Below are 14,534 nucleotides of genomic sequence, written 5' to 3' on the forward strand. Positions count from 1 at the left end.
TTTAACAAGCTTCCGTTTTCTTTCGTTGATCTTCATTAGCTTAGCTCTCAGTTGACGCGTTTCTGTCCCACGATATGCCTTTGTGCATCTTTCAGTGAATTAAAGAAGTACTTACAACATCCATACAAAGTCTGACGAACTTTACTTTTCTTTGAGCAGATGTTACAGATGATTCTTTAATCTTGCACAGCATTCCACATGTAAAGTAACCTAACGGTCAAAAACTGTGTAGAGCTCAGTTGAATGCGCCACATTCAACTTCCTTTCATAAACTAAAGTGACACAGCACTTTTCACACAATTTCAATTACGTCCATTAGGTGGCGCTTTTCTGCAAAAAACATAATGAAATGGAATCTTATTAAAATATCTAAATATGCAAACAGCATACACAATAATAAACAATGTTACAAACTGACATTTTTGGCTCTTACACTAATCCTCTCACTAACAGTGGTTGGGTTAAATCAGTTATAAATAATGCCCAAAACATTCTGCCGTGTCTGCAGTTCTAACATTCTGCTCAGCCTCCTTCTGTAGTAACTCAGAGTTCCACCATCATTGTAGTTCTAAACTGCCAGCCCTCCTCTCTAGTAACTGATTGTTCTGCCATTAATGTAGTTCTAACCTTCAGCCATCTTTGTAGTTCTAAAGCGCAGCTCTGCCCTCAGTCAACTGTCATGTGTGTGAGACAGAAAGGTGGAGAAAGAATTCTATCTTTGTGAGACACCCAGTCAGTTTCTCTGAAAAAAGCAGTCCGAACAACTCCTTCCCATTCAGGAACCGTGAGACGTATTCGAAAACTGTTTGAAGGGTGCGAGAGGGCTATTTCTCATCTTTGATAGTACCGCAATTCATATCTGTACCTCATTCACAGTAAAAGCAGCAATGAGAGAGAGAGATGGTGTCATCATGACCGACTTTCATACCAACAGAGCGATATTTGTGGGCGTGAGGGCGAGTTAAAAACTGTTTTGGGGTCAGAAATCCACTCCGTTTCTCACTCTAGTGGAGGAATATTGCGCAAGGCAGTGCACCAGCCTGGGAGATTTTTATTTTATGGAAAAGACTAATATTAGTGCACTGCCTAAGACAGTGCATTAACTTGAGAGGAATATTGAGGCTTTTATTTTGAAATTTTCAGTAAACTTCATTTTAAAGGGGCACAATAATCCCATGTGTAATAGTGGTTGGGTTAAACCAGTCATATAATGCCCAAAACAGCAATTACTTGTGAAAAAATATGAAGGCTTTTATTATGTAGGGTATGTGATGCTCTCATTTCAACAGTCCATTGTAATTGTCAGTTAAGAGGTATCAAGTTTCATGAGTCATTTGGTACTTACTTCTTTTGCTGATCTGCCATATTGTCTGTATTAAGTATTCCGTCAAGGTGCCATTTCTATATTTCTAAATGCCAGATCAGCCTTCTGTAGTAACTCAATGTTTCACCATCACTGTAGTTTTTAATTGCCTGCTCAGCACCAGTATATGAGGTCATAATGTTCAGTTCCAATGGTGTCAATGACATCAGCAGTGATGTCATCACCCCGGGCACAGTATAGGGGGAATAGTGATGACAATTCTAGGGGCCCTGACCAACAGGGTGCCCTCCACATTTAATTTATTTATTTATTGTTCATAGAAATTGAAAAAAAAATTGGGGCCCTGTCAATTACAAAATTAATCATATTGTATTTTCAAAGATTGTTTTTAGCAGTAAAAATTTAATGTTCCCTCTCCCAGATCAAAAAACACACATCCATATATGCCCTGAACCCCCGCTTCCCCTGCATGAAATGGTTGTTCCTGCTTGGAGCGCTTCACCGTGATGCTGTTCCACTGCAGATAGTGGAAAACACGAACAACTGTGGCAGTTACTATGCTGCTAAGAAAAGTAATAAAGTCAAGTTTGCAAAAAAAAAAAAAAAAATAGAGAGAAAAAGGCAAGAGTCTCAATTTATAGCTCAGTTTTTCTCCGAGAGGTGGGTAGACTGTGTAAGATTAACAACCATTTAGCATAGTTAGCTTAGCTACAGACTACTGATTACCTCCATTTCACTAGCATTTAATGAATTAAGGAAAAAAAATTACCAACATATTCATATATTTAACTTGTCCCTTGTACCTTTTACCACTTAACAGATGAGTAAGTCAGCAGCAGCTCTTACCCATGTCCCTCCTGACCTGCCCTCTCCTTACTGAAATTAAAGCTGCAGTATGTCACTTGTATTAAAATTTTAGTGGTTGCGATTTTGCCTAACCCACACATTTTGCCTAACCCTAACCAATACTAGTCTATTCCTAACCCTAACATTAACTAAAACTTAATTTGCACCTTACCTCTAAACATTAACCCTGACCCAAAGTCCATCATATTAGGACCGGGCTTTGGTCCTAATATGATGGACCTAATGTGACACTGGACATGTAGTGGTGCGTTCACACCAAACACGTTTCGAGCATCAGGTGCATCTGGTTTGCATTCAAAGTCTATGTGGAGGCGCGTCGAGGGCCATTGCGGCGCGCTTCGAGCATCTAGCACGGTGCAACTTGAACCTTTTGGAGTGTTTGACACATCTAGCGCATCCAACTCTCCACATAGACTTTGAATATAAACCAGACTCACCTGACGCTCAAAACGTGTTTGGTGTGAATGCACCATTAGAATGTTCAGTTCTTATGGTAACAATGACATGAGCAGTGATGACATCACTCTTTGATGCATCAAATTAATCGCTCTCTTGAATGTAGCACACAGACTGTTTATTCAGACCTGTTCCTGTTTCAGACTTATAAGTTATAAGTTATGAATCTTCTACAGGAGCATTGTTAAAATTATTTGAAGGCACAGAATCAGCCCAGTACAGGTTCACATTCTCAGGTGAGAGAGACTCATCTGGTATAAAATAAACTTTTCGGTACTGGAATTACACCAAAGATAAATTAGTTTAAATCAAAGCATATCATGAATATGTGTTCATGTACTCCATCTTACGTCCAGAGCATACTAGTTTTTTTGTTGATTTTGCCACCACTAGATGATATGCATATAAGACATAACATAAACAGCACTATTCAGAGATGCAATGAGTTTATAGCAGTTGTTCGAATGATCTAATCGTCTGTTGATTTGCAGCAATCCACGTTAATAGCAGATATAGAGGGCCCCAAAATAAAATTCCGCTTTGTCTCCATGGAGGCTTGGGCCAGCAGCCCTGATGGCAATATCTCCACAGAACATATTAAAGATTGTGACTGTAGCATGTGTTACACACATCAGGACTGGTGTCAGTGTAACAGATGCTGATTTTCCTGTAAAAAGTATAGAGCAGGTAGGAGTGATGAGGCAGAAACAAATCTGTTCTTCACTAATCCTCCTGGAATCTGTTCTGTTTAAACATTTATTAAACATTTCCAAACAGCACCAGATCTGAGCTTTCTTCAAAATAATCATTGTGTGCATGTTATTTTCATTGTCATTCTAGACAATATACTTATTCCTGTAATAAACAGTTTTAGATCCTTTAATACAAAGGTACAGCTTATGTCACACACTTAAGTCTCAGAATAACCCCCATTTGTTATATATACTAGTATTTTTTTTTTATCTGTACAACAACATGTTCACAGAAAGACACAATATAGCTAAACAGATTCGACTTATGTAACGTAAAAACGATCTAAACAACATAATATTACTTTCCAACAACTTTCAGAACCGTTTTATTTCATAGCTGATAACTGACGGTATATTATATTTAATTTTGTCCTTCATATGTTTCTTCATGTCCCTCCAAATCCCAGAAGAAAGAGGACAGTTACAAAATTAATCTATTATAGTCTGATTCAACTTGACAATTCTGACTTCTTAACTTAAACGCTGTTGAACTGACGTCAAACCCAGCTCTGAGTTCCGACTTCCCCGGTAACTGGGACGCAGCATAAGTTTAAACTTGTCAGGTTTGAGAGCAGCTGCTCATTTGAGGCAGAGCATAATTATTCTTATATCCAGTCACTTCATAGAAGCTCACCTTGGACCTGAAGAAGCGGATAACTTGAGCGATATCAAAGTTCTGATCAGCACACAGCATGTCTCCAGCAATCTGCTCAAACACAGAGAAAGAAAAGGCTGAATGTTCATCGCCGTGCTACCCGAATGACCGACATTCTGTCTGCCTCGTACCACAACAACGTCATCATCCAGCTTGCGACTCCTTATGACGAGCTCCAGGTCAGCCACGGCCCCAAGCTGGTCCTTCAGGGTCGTGCTGCCATCGTTCACTATGTTCTCCACCGGGAAGTCGTTAGCTGTGGCCCAGCGCTCGTAATGCTTGTACCTGATCAAAGGAGAGGTAAAGGATTTGCAGCAGCAAACTCAGGCAGTAAGTCCAGATCAACAGCAGCTTGGTTCTGCGACTCACTTGTCTGCGTTGGTGACCAGGTAGACCTCCGTGAAGAGCTGCCGCCTAGAAAGAAGCAACAGGTGACAACAGAAGGTTGTGAACTCTTAACTGGGACATTCCACATCTGATAGTGTTAGAACAATTCATGTTTGGTGTCGGTCAAACTTACACGTTGACAGTTTCCCACCAGAAGTCAAGAATCTTCTTCCCTCCAGTCCCAGGAAGCAAAGCCTTGGGTACACCGGTCAGATGGCTGTATAAACCTGTGTCGTCATTCTGGGCAAAGAAACAAAGATTCCCCAAAGCTTTACTCTCAATCTCGTCTTCTTTCCAGCTCATTCATGGTCCAGGTTTTGCTTCACTGTGGTTTTATTTTTGAATAAATCCATTCAGGCATCAAATACTCTTTATTTGTTCTGGTTCCCATTGCTTTGGTTCAATCAGAAAATAGTGACATAGGAAATTAAAAACAATTTTGAATCAACATTTCAATTCGAAAATAGTTGTAGGCTTAAAAACTAGAACAGGGGTGTCTAATATGCACCCATTTGTGATTTTGTGTAAATACACTGCGTTTAGATTATTGTAATTCTTTGTATTTAGGGTTGGACCAGAACTCCCTGGAGCAACTGGAGAACATGCTGCAACCGTCTTGCTGACCAAAACAAACAGACGTGACTCTATTACCCCTGTTTTATGCACCCTTCACTGGCTCCCTGTTGTTTTTTGGGTAAAATATAAGGTTTATTGATTGTTTTTAAGTGCCTAAACTCTATGAGTCCTACTCTTGCAGCCCTATACTCCATCCAGAGCCCTGAGGTCAACTGACCAGCTTTGACTGGCTGTCCCTAAAGCCAGGTTAAAGACCAGAGAGGACAGAGCCTTCTCTGTGGAACCAGTCTGTGAAGCTTTCTCAGTTAGTAGATCAGTTTAAATCCAGACTGAAAACACATTTATTCTCCCCGACCTTCAACACCAATTAAAGAGAAAAGGAACAGGGGAGAAGAAAATCGCTGCAGATGAAATTAGTATTTTATTTATATTATTAGTTTTTGGTATTTTCTGCCAATTTCATAATTGTCTCATTATTATTATTATTTTTCCCCCCAAAAATTATTTTATCTTCTTTTTATTATTTATCTACTCGTGATGTTGTGATTGACTGTATCTTATTGGACCGGTTGATGGGTCAGCCTCCAGCAGTGGTAAGAATTTAGACTTTTCAAGAAGCCAATCAAAGTTGAGTGGTTTAGGTTTGACACAGAAAACCCAGGCAACGTGCAAAAGAGGAATAATAAAGGGAATAAATAACACTTTTGACTGCCTACGGTGTGATTTTCTCCATAAGCCACAGAGGAGCTTGGTTTAAATTCGCACAAGTACTGTCACTCAGAAGTGCTGCCCCATCTCCGTGCCAAATCCCCTAATTCAGCTGGCCCATTTTATGTTTGTACCATTTACTTTGGTAAAGCAACACTTCTGTCACATTGTTCTTGTTATTAATTTCAATGAGAGGTTGAGCTCATAAATTCGGCACAATGAAAAGGTAACAAACGCTGTTCCTCGAACGGAACTACGACTTTTAAAAGACCTGCACCCGTTACATTGTTACGGAGATCTGCAGAACGGCGCAGTGCAGAGAGGGGACGCTGGACATGGCTTCACTTCCTAGAACTTACACAACTCCCAAATCACTTAGACCCGAACGTCCCGCTGTGAGGGTACGAACGTGTAAGTATCGAAAAGAACGAATCAATAGACACCGATAGGAGCCAGGGCGGTAGGTGATGTTTAAACGTCACTTTCTGTAACGCGGTTCTTCGCAGAGTGGTCGCACTTTCGTGAAGGACGTGAACTTTGCACTGCTTGTTCTGCAACAAACCACAGAGGTAGTTTACCTTAATCTGTGTCTGTAGGACAGTGCCGTGGCCGGCTACTAGCAGGATGCAGATCATGGATGCAGGTCGGGTCGTTCTGGTGAGGCTTTAAAAATGCAGATTCCACCGAGGATCGTCAAAACTCTAACCTTACAGAGAGAGTACACTTCCAGGTGGACCCTTCAAATTAAAACACCACCGTTTACAACTCAAGCTAACAAATTCATAGATAAATTTAAAAAAACAAACAAACAGCATTTTACTATTTACATTTTTATTATAAAGACAGACAGTTATCATCCAATGTTTGACTTCCTAAACCCATTTCATTCTTTACTTAGTGGTTACATTGTTGCAATGTAACCACAGTCCCCAACAAGCAGAGAAACAAAAGCAAACCCAGACTTTAATCTGGATGATAAACTTGGTATAGACTGCTTAAAGTGACAATGATAACAGACATCAACACAAGAATGTAATGTCTAGAGACATTAAAATGAGTGCCGTTTATACTAAGTACAACAGAGTTTAAGCATAAGAGCTTCCTGTACTGGAGTTGAATGATCGTTCATACATGCTCATAGTAAAAGGCATCAAGAAGAGCTTTCCTGAATCTGATAAAAAAAAAAAAAAAACACGCTGCAGGTCCATTAAGTTAAAAAATAATGTTATAATTCCTAGGTAAATTACATAATTGTTAAGAGCTTAAAAAAATCTGGAAAATTTCACAAAGGGTGGATGTGAATATTCAAAACAATATTCTAATAATTAACCCATATTGTGCATGCTCAATGACAAGATACATATTTTCTAAGCATTTCAAGTACTCTTTTGGCCCATTAGTATTCATCTTCAAATACTTCACTGGCAACAGGCTTCACTGAGGATCCGAGCTCGATGACCCAACAATGCCATGCTGTCGCAAAAGGTTCCTCAGGATCTGATTCTTGGATTCCCAGTTTTCCACCTATGAAAACACACGAATAAATTATCTAATTTCTTAAGATAGTATTAGAAACACGCCGACTATAAGCTAGAATTTGAGGTAAAAGACTTTAATGACGTAAGCAGAAGGGATAAGTTCCATCTTAGGATGACCTCTTGACCTGGTGGAGGTGGTGGGAGTCAGAAGGAATACGTGTTTACATCCCTCTTGTTAGTTGATGTTTTTTTATGCACAAATAATACATGTACCTTTTTTCAGTTTTTTTTATGCAGTATGTTATTTTTCAGTAACTTTACAGTATTTTTCTACACTCTAAATTCCACCCTTATTGCTTCGATTTTTGTATTTTTTGCATAAATTTACTTGTTTCAACTTACGTATCACTTTGTTGCTGAATTTCCCTACAGAAAAAGTTATTTCTATTCTATTTGGACTGCATGTAGTTGTGATTGGCCACAAGAGTTCACCAGAGTTCAAAGTAATGCAGTCAGAATCAAATACTGATCAAATTTTTTCAGGAATGTTTTGTACGACGCCGTATTAGGGGCATTGTAGATAAAAAAAAAAAGAAAAAAGAAAAAGGGAGGAGTAAATTTCTGAGAAAAAAACTGAAATTCTGAGGTTGTTTTCTCAGAAATCTACTCCATATTTTTGCCGTCTACAATGGCCCTAACACATCGTCATAGTTTGGAGACTTCCATAATTGCACACAAAATTCCTAAGAACCACTTTTCCATCTTGCCAAAGATGGGATGTCTGTCCACAATACAATAAAGTACTGGATTTAAATTGCCTTCTAATCTGAACATAACAACCCTTTCTATACATTCACATTTTTTTTCTCCTAATCATGCTGTTGAATCGCGTCCAAACGGCATGATTAGAAGACACATGTTAATGTTACACACACCGCACACCGACGTACTTCCTGTCTTAGTAGTTGGTTGTCGACCCGCAGTCGTTCCAGAACGCTGATATCTTCTCCCAGCTTCATGTTGCTTTGTCTCAGCTCTTTGATGTAATCGCAGGCTTTTGACAAGATCCCCCCTTTACTCTGGAAAAATGCCCAGAAATGATGTAAAAGGTCGAGGCAGACCAAACGGTAGTTGGTCAATTTTGCCCGGGGTCAAAAGTTACCTGGCCTGTCTTGGTGTAGTCGATGTTACACTCTGGGATGGTCTTTGACAGCTGAACAATCCAGTTGTTGATCTTGTCCCTGCGCCTCCGCTCGACTGTTGGAATATTATTTTTGAAAACGGAGATTTCTTAGAAAGCTGTTTTAAAAAATACCCCGCGGAAAATAGAGCTGATAATATCAAACTGTTAGTAAAACCCTGTTTTACAATGAATGCCTCAGAGCCTAATATGAGTATTTCACTGCTTGTCACAGCTGGAAAGATAGAGAAAACTCTGTTCTTATTGTTCTTAAAGTGAACTTGGAATCAGCTGAAGTTAGCATCTGCAGGACAGAGGTTTGCAAAAACTGGAATTAAAGAAATAATAGCCACTAAAAAGCTGCATCTCTGACCAACAACTAGATGAAAACCCAACAAAATCAGAGCGCGTTAAGCATGCATGCCAACCTTCGTTGTGCTGCGCTCGCCGTTTTTCATCCCTGGAGCCCCGAGGAGCTTCCTGCTTTCTACGCAAACAATAAATAGATTTAGATGCTTTATTTTGGGGAGTAGAGAAGACATTTATGAACTGAGGCTTACTGATTTGAACCAAGCAGCATTCTGATGAGTCTGGATGTACTCACGCTACGTATGGCTGGGTGCGCGGTGCTATCGTCCTCTGACTGGATCCGGTTAAAACTTCTTGGGGTGACATCATCACATAAAGCTGACCTTTGAAATAAACCTTACAGTCAACTGCAGAAAGCGACATCTCTTATGCTACTGCTAATTTTTCATCCTCTTTCCACAGCTTTGGACTCAGTGTTTAAGGAGGCAGTATCATGTGTTTTCCAGGCACATAGTGCCATTTTACAGCACAATCAATATTCAGTTATATTCAGTTGTTATAAAAATCAAATATGATTTTAAAGAAGTTGACGTTGTAATTTAAGGCCTTAAAATTGGGCCTCTGTCTCTTTAAAAACTCTTCCTCATGAAACTCTGCCTTCTGAAAGTCGTCTCAACATGGCTCCTCTATTAACCTCTATACAACGTTTTTCCCAGCTTTGCGCAGAGAAGTAGCTCCTATAATGAACTCAGGTGTGTTCTCAGGTGTTTGCCAATTGCTGCTGGCTAGTCTGAAGGAGCAGAGTGGGGGATTTACAGGGGAGGGCTGCTCCCTCTCAGAGCTGCTTGGAAACTGCAGCTCTGAGGAAGAGTTGCATCTTGAAGGCGGAGCTAGATCCACCCAGGCGTTTAGCAAGGCTGAATGGGAGATTAACCTGTCATTCACAGGCTGTCATTCACAATGACAGGGGTGTCCAACTCCAGTCCTCAAGGGCCGCTGTCCTGCAGTGTTTAGATGTGCCACAGGTAAAAAACAGTGGAATGAAATGGCTTAATTACCTCCTCCCTGTGTAGATCGGTTCTCCTGAGCCTTGCTAATGACCTAATTATTCTTTTCAGGTGTGGTGCAGCAGAGGCACATCTAAAAGTTGCAGGACAGAGGCCCTTGAGGACTGGAGTTTGACACCCCTGTCACTAGAGGACCCAAATTTGGGTCCTCTAGTGAATGACAGGTTAAAGGATTTCTCAAACATGCATGAAAGAATCAAAGCAACACTTCAGGTATGTTTTTGATGAGGGAATAACATTATAACACGATGTACAGCTCAAAAAAGTTGATTTTACATAATACTGCCACTTTAATTGTGCACAGCTTACCTGCTGGGGTGGTCTGGCCCAGCAGAGTGTCAGTAGCTTGCACTGTAGTTACCATGGTGCCAGCAGTGGCTTCTGCAATGGTGGCCGGGTAATAAGCGTACTGGGCCTCAGCGCTGCCATCTCCTTCCAGCCCTTCTGGCTGAGAGATGACTGCCTAAAACCACATATTAAAGACCAGCGGTCACTGAATGGACGATGCACATCTTCATACCAGTGAAGATGCAAAAAATTTACACCTGAATTTGTTTAGTTTTTACAACTAGTGTATATTTTAGGGTGTTAATTTATTGCTCAATAAGCGGGAAACTGTATGTGCTGCTGATATTGCTCTACAGCCAGAGGGCGCTATTCCCACCTGTGTGACAGTCTGCGTGGTTGCTGGGAAACCAGCGACCAGACTGACAGCGGCTCCGTCTGTCTGGGCCTCCAGCTGCCCATCTGACACCTGGATCACCCTGTAGGTCACCTGCAACCCAACGGGGAGCCATCAGAGCCCACGCTCTCTTTACTACCGCTTCACATTATGAATGTCCAGCTACACACATCAGCCACACTTATCCAACATGTCAGGTGAGGTCATGAAATGGCCTGCAAATATAAGTGAGTAAGTATTATGTGAAAGGTGTTACTTTCCAACAAATATTCCCGACTCCATCGTACCTGCCCACCAGCTCCTTCTGTCTTGAAGACTTGATACTTGATCTGTGGGTCTGTGAAGGTGGCGGCAGACTGGATGGCAGCGATGGCGGCTGGATCTTCTGCTGTAGCTACAGAGCCTAAACATCCCACCAATTAAAGGGTTAAGACGACGGAGGAAAAAGAAGATGAGAAAATGTGTTTTCATTCTGTTGCGTAATAATTCTGCACAGAATCCATATTGTCCTAAGTATACTTTAAGTATTCATGTTTGAGGTGGACGAACACTGTGTGAGAGCACTGTAGTTGGCAAAATAATCATTTCCAAATAATTGTGCATAATTGTGCATACACCCTCAAGAACAGAAAAATGGGTTCTCTCTCTATTTTCTCTCAGGGATGCAAGAACAAAATGCCATCATTGTGTTTTTTAAGCCCTGGTTTGGGAGATCTTGTAGTTTGTTGTTGACACATATTCTTTTCTTGTGTTCGTGAAACATGAAGTAGAGGTGCTGCAGTGGCAGAGACATATGAAGACTACCTGGGGGATCTGCACCTTCGTTCTTGTGAGATATATTACTGAGCAAAAGTAAGAAGTAACATTCTTATTTCACAGTAAGAATGTTGTTCTTGGAGCAAAGGAACTATTTTTCCATTCTCGCTGGCTTTGTACAGAGTTTTTGTTGTGCTCTTTACTCTCCTCTGCTGGTAACACTGTTTTGTACCTCTCTCCACATCGTTCAGTCCACATACATCCTGCAGACTTTCTGTCTGTCCTGTCACTGCATAAGTCCCCTTCTCACTGTCTGTTTGTGTGTGTTGAAACACAGAAACCTGCCTGCTGCTGTTCTTGAGTAAGCTCTGCACTGGCAACTCACATCTGAATCCAACAGTTAGGTTTTAAGTAGGATTTTAGAGAACTTCATATGTCACTATACAAACTGAAGCAGTGTAATTTCTATCAGCAACAACAACAAAAAAATGTCTGTACTGAAGACATGTTTTTTCTTCAGTACTGCCCTGGAGCTGTATTTTTGCATCAGGGCAGTAGAAAATACTGTGAGAATTCATTTTTTTAAGGTAATAAACTACTTAAAATGTATATGGATTTAGTACCTTTATAGGGAAAAAACGCTATTCCACATTTGTCACTGCCAGTTGTTTTGGTCATGAATAGTCTAGAAAGACTAAAGGGAAATGTTCTGATGACAATTGGAATATAGCACAAAGCAGTAAACAGTGCATGTTGACTAATCAAAACACAAGTACATGTCTAATGTATCCCCTCACATTAAAGGCAATTGATCTAACAACCACTATACATACGTTAATGTTATTACTTCTATAAAAAGTGAAGGTGTCTCAGAAAGTCTGAATTTACCTTCCTCGTTAACAGTGACGCTCCCCTCGGGCTCCGGGCTCTTCTGTTGGCTGCACACCCCAAAAACACAAGAACGAAGGTTATTTTGTGGCTATATTAAGTAAAACTATATTTAAAATGTTAGACTGTTCACTTCTTTTGTTATTGTTATGTGGTACAAAACAGTACGAATGGACTACCATCCCACTCACCTCTTCATTTCAGCCGAGGGTTTTGGACGGGCAGACCGTCTCACTCGCTCCGACAGCCAGGCTGTAGTGATCAAATGACGATTAACAAAACCATAGAGGAACTTCCTTTAAAACTTGGAACACTGATGACCAGGATAATGGCTCATCTCCGGGAGACTGAACCTGAAACGACTGTTAGCGTTAGCTATGGCTGGAAACGATAGGCAAGCCGCAGCGACCGTTTCCATGGGAGATGACGGAAACACAACGACTGGGCTTTCAAAATAAAGCAAGGAGTTACATTTAATGCTAGATTATAAATGCGGATGCGTCAGAGATGCGACGAATATAAGATATTAAAATAAATGGGTTTTAGTTTGTGCTACGTATCAGAATAAGCGAGCTGCTTCGTTTATTTATTTTACTGACTTCACAAAGTTTTGTTCGATGTGACTAAGCTAAAGTTTTAATTTGGACGTTTCACAGGAAGTAAAAGGTTTCACCGAGGAGAACCGAGACATAGTTCACACTTAACTACTTGGCCCAGAGGATTTTTTTCCCAGATGTTTCAGAAAGAACGTTAGCTTCCCTTTGCTTTGCTGGGCGGCATTGCTAACCACAATAAACAACATTTGGTCTAAATTATGAAGACGTTGCTAAATGTGGCGATTGTAAGACAGACTGCACAAGGCGTACTTACGCTGCCGTAGACCCTCCTGCGAAATTTGTCAACACAGTTCCGTCATTGGAGGCACGCATGCGCGACAAGAAAGTTCCAGATTAATTTAACAAATACGGGATGACATCTGGTGTCATCCAACTCGTCGAAAGGAGGTACATCAATGCATAAGAATCCCGCCAGTAAATAGCAGTTGCGTTCTGATACTTTTTTGGGTGAAAAATTTCCCAAATTTTATGTCCGGTGATAAAAAGTAGATTTTTGCTTATCAAAATAAAGCACAATGGTCGGTTTCTGATTGGTGTTTCGAGACATGAAATAGTCAGGAATTGTTTTAAAAAATTTTGAAGTTGATTAGCCCCTGATTTAACATTATAAAAGCTATTATACATTATGAAAAGATATATTTGTAATAGTAAAATGGAAAAGTGTGAAGACATACGGCGGAAGTTCAAGGTAATAACAGCTAACATGACGCATGTCAAATAAAATCGTCAAAGCCTCGAGGAGTCACTGTTGAGCTCAGATATAAAGAAACTTATTTTGGTAACTTTTCGCCAAAATTGCTATTTACATTACTGAATAAGCCTACAACACAAGAAAATGCTAGTAAAAATATCAATAAAGATGCTTCCAACAGTTGTTCCCACATTCTAGCCCTGTTTACCACTAGAAGAAATTGACATTGAACCCTCCACGGACAAGCTGGTTTTACTTCTTCAGCAAATATTTGAGGCAGTTAAAATAAACAACTTAATAAGTGCATTTATTGAAATAAACATTTATGATTTTGTTATAGTTTCGAAACATATCGGCTGGAATAAAGAAGTTCAAAAGGCTGGACAGCGCCCGTGGTTTGATCCCGGTTAGGGGAGGGACAACATTTCTGTTTAGAAGAGTTGAACGAAGTAACCACTGAGCTAAACCAGCGCGGTCATCACAGTAGGAAATTTCGTTTATGAATGAAAGCTTTATAATATTTGTCGCTACATGTGAGCGACAATTAGTCACATTTATTCATTTACAATTATTGGAAGTATGGTTTGAACAACATGTACTTCTAAGAGCAGACTTATTGAACTATATTTTAAAATAATTTTTTTAATGTATTGCCATTCTTTCCAGGAGAACCGAGATTCTGAGATTCTGTTTGAACATATCTTATGTAAATTCAATGAAACTCGCTTATGCTCTGCATAAAAACTTAGTTTTAAAGAGTAATTTGAGCATAAAACACTTGGGAACTGGGGTTTTGGCCTTTGTGGGGAGTTATTTTCTGTCTGCTGTCTTCTCATAGTCTACCACCAGATAGAGCCAGGAGATTGTTCACCTGGAGGGCGGTCCAGGTGTTTGGATTCCATGGACTCGCAAAGATCTGCTTCATCAACTTGGAATATAAGAAGAGTGAGTTGCCAGCACTTCAGCGCCTGAGTGTTTCCTTTTTATGGTACTCTGTGCCTCTCTGAGATTAGGCTCTGTGGTTTCCCAGATTGTTTCAAGTTGCATTTACCTGTTGATCTCGTCGCTGTTTTCCCCTCATGGCGCCTTGGATTTTACCGATTGTGCTGCCTGAGTCCTTCATCTTCACGACTAGACCTGT

The 14,534-nt window shown here is 40.3% G+C and overlaps 2 protein-coding genes across 5 annotated transcripts in view; both read right to left on the minus strand.

The window, feature by feature from the left end:
- The window catches only part of gkup (glucuronokinase with putative uridyl pyrophosphorylase), a 32,223-nt gene extending 25,773 nt beyond the window's left edge, over positions 1-6,450 (minus strand). Inside the window, exons 1-5 of the mRNA XM_015059888.1 lie at positions 6,304-6,450; positions 4,575-4,681; positions 4,424-4,468; positions 4,186-4,339; positions 4,034-4,105 (exon numbers count right to left, since the gene is read on the minus strand). Of these exons, the coding sequence (XP_014915374.1) occupies positions 4,034-4,105; positions 4,186-4,339; positions 4,424-4,468; positions 4,575-4,681; positions 6,304-6,360 (435 nt within the window). The 5' untranslated portion in view covers positions 6,361-6,450. The remainder of the gene's footprint in view (positions 1-4,033; positions 4,106-4,185; positions 4,340-4,423; positions 4,469-4,574; positions 4,682-6,303) is intronic.
- Positions 6,451-6,535: 85 nt separating this feature from the next.
- On the minus strand, positions 6,536-13,157 carry usf1 (upstream transcription factor 1). Of its 4 annotated transcripts, none has more exons than XM_015059892.1 (11): positions 12,956-13,156; positions 12,277-12,337; positions 12,086-12,135; positions 10,729-10,844; positions 10,424-10,534; positions 10,069-10,222; positions 8,988-9,075; positions 8,812-8,870; positions 8,366-8,460; positions 8,154-8,282; positions 6,536-7,249 (listed from the first exon to the last, which is right to left on the minus strand). In XM_015059892.1, exons 2-11 carry the CDS (start codon positions 12,282-12,284, stop codon positions 7,160-7,162), a joined length of 900 nt encoding a protein of 299 aa, XP_014915378.1. In that variant the 5' UTR covers positions 12,285-12,337; positions 12,956-13,156; the 3' UTR covers positions 6,536-7,159. The 4 variants fall into 4 exon arrangements, with proteins under 4 accessions (XP_014915378.1, XP_014915377.1, XP_014915376.1 ...); XM_015059891.1 differs by having other exon boundaries at positions 12,277-12,438; XM_015059890.1 differs by having other exon boundaries at positions 12,277-12,531.
- Positions 13,158-14,534: the final 1,377 nt, after the last annotated feature.

This window comes from Poecilia latipinna, unplaced genomic scaffold (assembly GCF_001443285.1).
Source record: "Poecilia latipinna isolate Pla-1442-1.1 unplaced genomic scaffold, P_latipinna-1.0 Scaffold1666, whole genome shotgun sequence".
Taxonomy (NCBI): domain Eukaryota; kingdom Metazoa; phylum Chordata; class Actinopteri; order Cyprinodontiformes; family Poeciliidae; genus Poecilia; species Poecilia latipinna.